Here is a 9,763-nt window from a genome sequence, read left to right on the forward strand (position 1 = left end):
CAAGTTACTTACTGGAGTTGTCACCAGCAAACACAGTCATACACATCTAGTTCAAGATATGAATATTAGTGTAATACTCAGTTTCCGTTATAAATATGTGTAAAACAAATAGGGCTGCCATTACTTATATACTGCAATAAATACATAAGAATGAATACAAGTTATTTTTCATAAAAATACAATTTCTAATTATTTTAGGAGATTTCCAATCTGTGAGGACATTAAATACCTTAAATACCAGGCAGTCTCCTCTGTTACAGAATGCCAGTCAGGAGAGATCTGAAAGAGATTCTTTATTGGTAGCCATATACAGTTGATTATACCATCTCTGTGTTTTCTTGCTATTTAAGAAAAAATATAGAACCTGGACATTTAAAACATTATCAATGCAACAATCACTACAGACTGTCACTGGATCTATTAAAATTTTGTTAAAAATTACCAAAGTCATGATGAATACAATTATTGCAGCTACATCATTTGAATAATATAAATTATGCTGCTAAAGACAAAAACACTGAAACACATAAACATCACAATGTAACAGCAATAACTCATAACTATTTAATATGAAAAACTAAATTTAAAAAGTTATGTTAGAGAACTTGGGAATTTTCCACTTTAGCAAAAACAATCTATGTATCTCCAACTTCTATGATACAGTATACGATAAAATACTTTTAAAAGATAGGACATTCAAATGCTTCATTTACACAAATAATATTGCCAATACTAATAAAAGTGATGTCCTTAAACATGAACTGCTCTGCTAATTGTGATTTTAAAAATGTTTTCTTTACTTCATTTTACATTTTAGTTAGCAGTTAGCATTATGTATTAATCAGTTCTGGGTTGACAAATAGAGAAGATCCTAGTCAAAATACTGTTGCTCAAAAGTAATGTACATCATATTGCTTGAAACTAACAACCATATAAAAGTGGCAATCGTTTATCTAAACATTGATTATGAAAGACAACTGGCATATATTTGGGCAGAGTGTGGAGTTCATGATGGTTTATTTACGATAAAAGTACTTTTATCGAAGCTAACATGATAGATAAGTTTCTATGTCAATTACTACAGTCTCTTAAAGTTATAAAAATATTATATAAAATACCACAGGCTTTAGAGGATATAACTTCATGTGGTTCTGATACTAGCAGCTGAAAAGTATTTATAATTTAAAAATAAATAAACTATAGAGGTAAACCAGTTACAAAACAGCAGAGGACTGCAATAGTCACAAGAGTGAAAAGAATTGCTTAATTACACAAAAGCTAACAAAATGGTGAAGCAGTTGGATCAAAAGTTTTAAAAACCTCTTTCAGAGATTTGTCATCTGGTTCTCTGCTGGGATCATTTTCTGGGGTGGGGCTCATTTGTCCTGGCTGCCTAGACTGCCTCGGATCGCTGTACTGAGGTCTAATTAAGCCTGTTAATGCCTGAATAGGAAGACTGTGCACTGCTGGGACCTGAACCACACCAGAACTCCTGAGATTATCTGTCTGTGGGTCAGCTGGCCCGTCAACAGTGACTTCCACATTCGGACTGGTTTTCTGTGGTGGGACTGCTTCTCCAGGAGAAGGCTCATTTTTGTCACTACTTTTTAAACTACCACTTTTTTTCTGGCTCTCTGAATTTTCTGTTGCTAGCTCTGATGTAGATGATGAACCTTGCTCCCTAGGGTCATATAAACTAATGCCACTAAGAACTGAACTTGAAGATCCCAGTGGAAGGCCAGCTGAAGATGAGAGTTTAGGGGCATATGGGGGCAAAGGCCCAGAACCAGAATTGCTCGTTACTGCTCCCGAGGGCTGTGATGAACCAGGGTTTGATCTGGCTAAATGAGGGGCACCCTTTACTGTATGTGTATCCTTCATAACTGCCTGATGAGACTCTGTACTGTGTAGTCTATGAAGTCTAGGATCAAAATTTTTTTGCAGCCTAGGATCTCCTAACTTACTTCCTGAACTATGTGAGTCTCCAAATTGTTCTAGGTAGCCTTCTCTGTTTGTGGTGTTAATTTTGGCTTTGGCTGCTAATTTTGAATCAGTGGGCACTGTGTTCTGATGAAGATCGCTTTTTGTATTCCATAACCTATTGAGCCTCTGGTCAGCTATAAGAGGGGGCAGAGGTAAATTGATTGAAGATACTGGGTCAGGTTTAGGTAAGGGGACTGGAAGTAAGTCTTCTGGAGCCCACACGATGTGTTTTGCAAAGTTGGGTTTGGTTAGGATAATATCCATTTTAATGTGACTGAACTGTCTCAGTTGTGACCTTGGATCCTGGAGCATTATACCAGGGGAAGAATCCAAAGGTATTAAGAAAGCTTTTTCTCTCAATTCTCTTTCTGTATCTTCATCATCATCATCTCCTCTTTTGTGTTTGACAGAGCCAGTATTTGCATGATGTGAATCAAATTTTGTTCCAACGGAAGATCCTATGTGACTACTTCCACTCCCTCTTAATTTCCTGGGATCCCATGCAAGTCTAAGATCCAGAGGGGCACACTCAGAAGCTTTTCTCATATCTTGCCTTGGAATAGTACGAAGTCTAGGGTCAACAACTTGGTTTCCTTTACTTTTCTCTTTAGCAAGTCTTGGATCAGTAGGAGTGCTGAGCTCTGTGGAAGGCTGTTGCTGATTCCTTAAAGTTTCTGTTTGTTTCTGTAATGTTTTCAGTATTGACTTGACACTGCTTCCTTCTTCCTCTTCACTACTGGAATACCAGTTAACAGTGTCATCTAAATGTAGACAAAAATTTATTGTAAAGAATGAAACATTTCATATTTGGTCTTAATTAAGATAATTTAAAAAACACATGCTATTTCTGAAATAAGTGTAGTCTAACTGCAAGAAAATGCATCACAGAAATGCCAGAGTTTCAACACTGGAACAAAATTAGGTGGGGGATAACGATGATCAATTTAGTCATTATATTCTATAAAAAAAAAGAGGTGTGATATTAGAATATGGGTAATGTCCTTCCAGCCAAGGAAAAGTCAGGACCTTTCATCTCACTGGGCAAAATGTATGTGGTATGACAGAGTTGGGGAAGAAGAGAAAATACTCTTGGAAAAGAATACCAAAATGTTTTGGATCTCTTTAATTCAAGTAATACTTAGGCTTCATAGTTCTGGATTTTTCAAGATAACAAGGGAGAAATAGTTTTTAAAAATCTGGAAAGAAAACAAAAACACTAATAGTACTGGTTAAGGAAGCAATAGGAACTGAGCAGATGAGGGATGAGGTAAACTTTTTTCATTTATAGCTTATTACATTTTTAGATGCTTGATATATGTGATGACATTAGCTATTTAAATATTCAAAATTAAAAATAACAAAACTAATATTCTAAAAATTATATACTTTATGGGAACATTTCAGGCCTTACTCCAAAAGCCTATTTAACTTTAGTGTATTAGACACCCTGTTAAGAAGTTTAACTATCAGAGGTATTTTCACTAGTAATTCAGAAGGGATTATAAACTGATGATGTAGGAGGGGAGTCTCCTTCCTTCCCATTAAAACATACATACGTTGACTCTGAATTGGTTTTATATACACACACACACACACACACACACACACACACACACACATACATATATATACTAGTAATAGAATATCTTGGATGAATAGAATATTGTTAATTATTCTTGTTTTACCTCATCTCATTGCTCATTACTGTGTTCCTATTACATGGAACTTTAGTATTACACATTTAGTTTGAACAGAGCTTGCAAAGCAAGTACTGAAATTTAGGCTGAAAGTGTGGTTTAAAATTATATAGACGGGGGCACGTGGGTGACTCAGGCAGTTGAATGATCAACTCTTGATTTCAGCTCAGGTCATGATCTCACAGTTGGTGAATTCGAGCCCCACATCAGGCTCTGCACTGACAGCACAGAAGCTGCTTGGAATTCTCTCTCACCTCTCTCTGCCCTTTCCCTGTTCTCTCTCCTTCTCCTTCAAAATAAATAAATAAACATAAAAAAGTCTTAAAAAATAAAAAAAGAGGGCACCTGGGTGGCTCAGTCAATTAAGCGTTCAGCTTCGGCTCAGGTCATGATCTCATGGTTCATGGGTTCGAGCCCCACATGAGGCTCTGTGCTGACAGCTAGCTCAGAGCCTGGAGCCTGTTTCAGATTCTGTATCTCCCTCTCTCTCTGACCCTCCCCTGCTCATGCTGTCTCTCTCTGCCTCTCAAAAATAAATTTAAAAAAGCATAAAAATTAAAAAAAAAATAAGTAAAATAAAATTTAAAAATTGTATAGATTATATCACAATGGGAAAATGTTTTGTTTTTGTTTTTTAAGATTTTATTTTTAAGTAATCCCTCTGCCCAATGTGGGGCTCAAACTTACAACCCCAAGATCAAGAGTCACATGCTGGGGCACCTGGGTGGCTCAGTCGGTTGAGCGGACGGCTTCGGCTCAGGTCACATCTCACGTTTGTGGGTTCGAGCCCCGCGTCAGGCTCTGTGCAGACAGCTAGCTCAGAGCCTGGAGCCTGCTTCAGATTCTGTGTCTCCCTCTCTCTCTGCCCCTCCCCCTCTCATGCTCTGTCTCTCTCTGTATCAAAAATAAATTTAAAAAACATTAAAAAAAAAAAGAGTCACATGCTCCACCAACTTGGTCAGCCAGGCGCCCCAATACAATGGAAAAAAGTTTTACTTATATAATAGTGTCTGAATAAAAACTACCTTTAGGGGTGCCTCAGTGGCTCAGTTAAGCATCCTACTCTGGATATTGGCTCAGGCCATGATCTCATAGTCATGAGACTGAGCCCCATGTTGGGCACTGCACTGATGGTGGAGCCTGCTTAAGATTCTCTCCCTCCCTCTCCCTTGGGCCTTCTCCCACTTGCACTCTCTTCTCAATAGAAAAGAAAAGTGAGCTAGCTTTCAAAACAACAACAGGCTACCTCTAGACACTAGACCTCTTCTCAGTGACCTCAGGAAGTCTAAAGCTTTTACCTGTTGCCATTATTTAAATATTTTTAAATATTTAAATATTTTAAATATTATATAGTAATTTCACCCCCATAGAATTTGTTACTTGATCCAAATAAGGTAAGATGATCCAAATCTGATCCACATAAGGAAAATGCCATTTTATTTTGACTTTCATATCTATAAGCAATCTAAATCCTTTTTGGAATGAGAATGAATATATAATAGAAGGAAAGCAAACCAGTATAGATAGGACAATGGAAAGGAGATATTAGATAGAACATTATAGTTATCAGCTTTTTATCAAAGTACAGATAAAATTTATTATGGTTTAAATTTATAAAAACGAAGACAAACACGAAAAACCTAGCTGTTCAAGATTTTTTCTGGACACAGAGAAAAAACCCTCATAAAACATTACTAATTATATAATATCATGGTACAAAATTTATATCCAGAAAAATTATTAATTTTCTCATTTATGAAAATATAAATATTTGTAAAACTTTATAGAAAGATTATCACTAAAGTTATTTTTTCTTAAAATTAAGTTTTAGCACTTAAATTAGAGCAAAAATAAACTGTACAGGAAATTAACTTATTAGGAATCCCTCATTTTCTGGTGATATTAAATAAATGAAGAGTTAATGCTACCTTCTTTGAAAAAACAACAAATAATGTTTATATAATAGCTTGTAGCTACCTAATGTTATCTAGTTCTACAGTTATTTATAAATTTTATGTTTAATAGTGGGCAAATGGGCACCAGGCTGACACAGTTGGTGGAGTGTGTGACTCTTGGTCTCAGAGTTTGGGTGTGCAGTTTACTTAAGAAAAAAACATACACACGCACATACACACACATACAAAAGAGAGTGGGCAAACATATCGATTTTGTAATTCATAAGAATAGAATGTTTTAAGCTTTCTCTCCTTAACTGAATTAACTAACTGCTGTACACATATCAATATCAAAAACACTAGGGTAAACTTGGTGTCTCCACATAATCTTTTATGTTAAAAATAATACTCCATAATATAGTAGAACCTGAAATATACAGCCTATGCCCATAAAAACTTCTCTAATAACTGAATAATTTTAAACTTAGGCTAGAAGTTAAAATTCCTGAACTGGAAGATGTCCTGTTTCTATTTTTCCTCCAAAAACAGGACTTATTAGCAAGTCTGCTCAGCCAGACCTCATACTGTAGTTTTAGATCTATTCACTGCTTCTGATCAAACCCTTTGCAATTAATTACTAAGGCATTTATGGCCCTGGAAACCACAATCAATTCCAAACAGACAGCAGCTATGAGATAAATTGGAAATAGAATAGATAGTTTGGAGGAACTCATTTTCCAAATTTTAACCTATTCAAGACCATTTCAGGAACTGAGTAATCCAAAGTAAGATGCTATCATAGCACCTGACACACCTTCTTCCTTGCTTGGTGCCCTTTGAGGTTGGGTGCTGCTTGGTTCATCTTCTTCTTGGTATTTCTGAGTAAGTCTGACAAAAAGAGCTCTCTGCACTGCAGGGAGGAGGCCCGGTGCAGGCAGGGGGCTGTGGCCTGTCGTGTTGCTGCTGCCATCAGATCCATTCCCCCGGTTTGGGGACTCTTGAACAACAGGAGGCTGATGCTGGGCAAATTCAACATGCCACATGCCATCTATACATATAACACAGAAATACCAGATACTGATTTAGCACAGAACTCCTCTAGAGAGCACCACGGTGAGTTATAACAAATTGGAGCTCTATTACTTCCTACATTTGATTACCAAATTACTGTATGGTTGTAAATATTTATTTTTTTACTTTTATTTTTTCAATTTTTTAATGTTTTTAAATTTTATTTTTGATACAGAGAGAAACAGAGCATGAGAGGGAGAGGCACAGAGAGAGAGATACAGAATCAGAAGCAGGCTCCAGGCTCTGAGCTGTCAACACAGAGCACAATGAGGGCTCGAACCCATGAATGTGAGATCATGACCTGAGCCGAAGCAGAAGGCTTAACCGGCTGAGCCACCCAGGCACCCCTGTAAATGTCTTTTTAAAGCTATCTAAAGTTCTGGCGTAACCAACATTTGGTTAAATTTAAAACATATCTTATGGTTTCGGGGTGCCTGGGTGGCTCAGTTGGTTAAGTGGCCAACATGTTTTTGGCTTAGGTCATGATTACATGATTCATGAGATCAAGCCCCACGTGGGGCTGTGTGCTGACATAGCAGAGCCTGCTTAGGATTCTCTCTCTCCCTCTCTCTCTCTGCCCAACTTTGTTTGTGCTCCCACACACACTCTCTCAAAATAAACTAAAAAAACATGTTTTATGGTTTCAATTTCATTACATTTTACTTAGATTTAAAACATACATTCTTATGTTTTTAGTGAAAAACAGAGATCTCCAAAGATTTTAAATTAAAAATGAGTTATTTCAAAAGGTAAACTTACCACCAGAGTTATTGGGTGGCTGAAAATTATGCACAGCATGCTGTGAATAATAATTATCATAAAACTCCGCTGGGTTTTGTATGGACTCATAACTGGTGTTGAGCTGCATTTCACCAGTACTTTGCAGGTATGATGAACCTGGAGAACAGTGATTCTCTCTAGGTACTTTCATCATGTGTTCTGGAAAGCCTGGACAATGGTAAGCACCACTCATACTTGGTGGTGTCAAAGGTGGATCTGGTTGAACAAGTACTCCAGCTTGACTGTGAGGACCTAAAATTCCAGGTGGACCAGGCGGCAAAGGTGGGCTGTGTGGCACTGCTGCACACGGATGATGTCCGGGGGAGCCTGGGTGCATCACAGGACTATTGTGTCCCTGAGACATATTGGGTCCAGGACCTGGACTTGACCCAGAGCTATAGATATGTTGAGAATGTGGGCTGCTTTCCTGAAATTGTGGTCCTGGTGGTGAGGCACTGTTATAAAATGCTGGTGGCCTGTAGACACAAGAAAGAGGCAAACAAGAATGTTACATTTTTAAGTATGTATTGCTTAAATATACTTTTCTATATCACAATATGCTTTTAAGAAGCAGTTTATTCCATATTATCTCCAAATGAAAACACCAATACATGCATCTTGCCTTCATTTTTAGCCCACAGTCTTAATTGCCATTCACTATCAGCTGTTCTAAAACTTACTCAGATACATTTTGAAAAATACAGAAATGTACAAAAATAAATACGAATCACCTCTAATACCACCACCCAAAGATAAATTTTTTGGTTAGTTCTCTCCTAGTCTTTTTCTAGGCATACACAGATCTTTTTTAATACATAATGAGATTAGAATTATGCTATATAAACATAGAACTTTTCAATTTCTAATTGATTACTCCTAGCATATAAAAAGACCTTTAGGTTTTGATTGTTGTTCTTTTTTCTGGTTATCTTACTCATTTAATTACTATTTCTAACAGTTTTGTCAGTTGGTTCCTTCAGGATTACTGAGGGAAACTGCCCAAATAATGGCCTGTCTCTCCATTTCTAATCTTTATATTTTTCTCTTTTGGCATTGACGAAGATCTGATCAACAGTATTAGCCAAAGAGTGGACATAACCTGTCTTCTTGACCTTAATACGAATTTTAATTGTTCACGTTAACTGTGATGTTTCCTATAGATTTCTCGTTCCTCATAATCTGACAGGTCATTGTTTCCCTGAGTGTTCAGGGTTAAAAGAATCAATAATAGGACATAAGGCCCAGGGGCACAGACCCCGGGGTATGGGTAGCAAGACTGGACTGGAGTTGTTAGAAAATGCAAATCTAGATCCCGCTTGTCCAAAGATTTTCCTCTAATAGCCCAAGGAAATACTTCTCTAAAAGAACCAAATATTCTGAAGATACGCTAATGCCACTATCTGAAGATGTTATCAGTATTCATGCAGCCTCCTAACAAATTGGGAGAAATACCACTTCCATCCACCTGGCAGTGTCCTTCTGGGTGGATTAGTGTGTGGAGAGGTTTCTGAAGCTGTGTTAAGGATTCCAGAGAGAAAAGCACAGATGGCATGCAGTGGAGAGCACGGACAAAGAGAAAGCAGGACGTAGCAATTGGGATGAATGCCAGGTATCTGTTTACTCTACTTAATTATATGATTACTGTGGAATACAAGTTAGTTTCTTAATAAGAATTTTTAGGGGAAAAAATGGTATAATTAAAAAATTTTTAACTTACTTCTTCCCAATCTTATGTGCTAAATCCACAGTAGGTTTTACAACTATTTCAAAAAGAGATGGGATTTTCTTGAAATCATCGGAGAGATCTGTCTGAAAATCATCGTCAGGATCAGAAAAGGGAAAATGCTCTGGTGGGGTTGGCAGAAGCCCAACTCCTGGAGGTGGTTTGGGAAGAGGAGTTATGCCCCGTTTTCTAAGTTCTTCTAATTCTCGTTCATCTTCATTTGTGGCTTCTTCTTCAGTGTTTAACACCTAAAAATAATTGGCAAAGATTACTATTTCAACACAAGCCTTTTTTTTTTTAAGTAGTTATTGTCAAATTAATTTCCATATAACACCTAGTGCTCTTCCCCACAAGTGCCCTCCTCCATCACCACCACCTCTTTCTCTCCTCCCCCTTCAACCCTCAGTTCGGTTTCAGTATTCAACAGTCTCTCAAGTTTTGCATCCCTCTCTCTCCCCAACTTACTTTCCCTCTTCCCCTCCCCCTGGTCCTCCATTAGGTTTCTCCTGTTTTCCTGTTAGACCTATGAGTGCAAACATATGGTATCTGTCCTTTTCTGCCTGACTTCTTTTGCTTAGCATGACACCCTCGAGGTCCATCCACTTTCCTACAAA

At 37.4% G+C, this 9,763-nt stretch overlaps 1 protein-coding gene across 1 annotated transcript in view; it reads right to left on the reverse strand.

Annotated features, from left to right (window-relative positions):
* Positions 1-275: 275 nt before the first annotated feature.
* ZC3H6 (zinc finger CCCH-type containing 6) overlaps positions 276-9,763 on the reverse strand; it is a 58,064-nt gene continuing 48,576 nt past the window's right edge. Inside the window, exons 9-12 of the mRNA XM_029937804.1 lie at positions 9,144-9,397; positions 7,406-7,902; positions 6,390-6,623; positions 276-2,744 (exon numbers count right to left, since the gene is read on the reverse strand). Of these exons, the coding sequence (XP_029793664.1) occupies positions 1,279-2,744; positions 6,390-6,623; positions 7,406-7,902; positions 9,144-9,397 (2,451 nt within the window). The 3' untranslated portion in view covers positions 276-1,278. The remainder of the gene's footprint in view (positions 2,745-6,389; positions 6,624-7,405; positions 7,903-9,143; positions 9,398-9,763) is intronic.

The sequence above is a fragment of the Suricata suricatta genome, chromosome 4, assembly GCF_006229205.1.
Source record: "Suricata suricatta isolate VVHF042 chromosome 4, meerkat_22Aug2017_6uvM2_HiC, whole genome shotgun sequence".
Taxonomy (NCBI): domain Eukaryota; kingdom Metazoa; phylum Chordata; class Mammalia; order Carnivora; family Herpestidae; genus Suricata; species Suricata suricatta.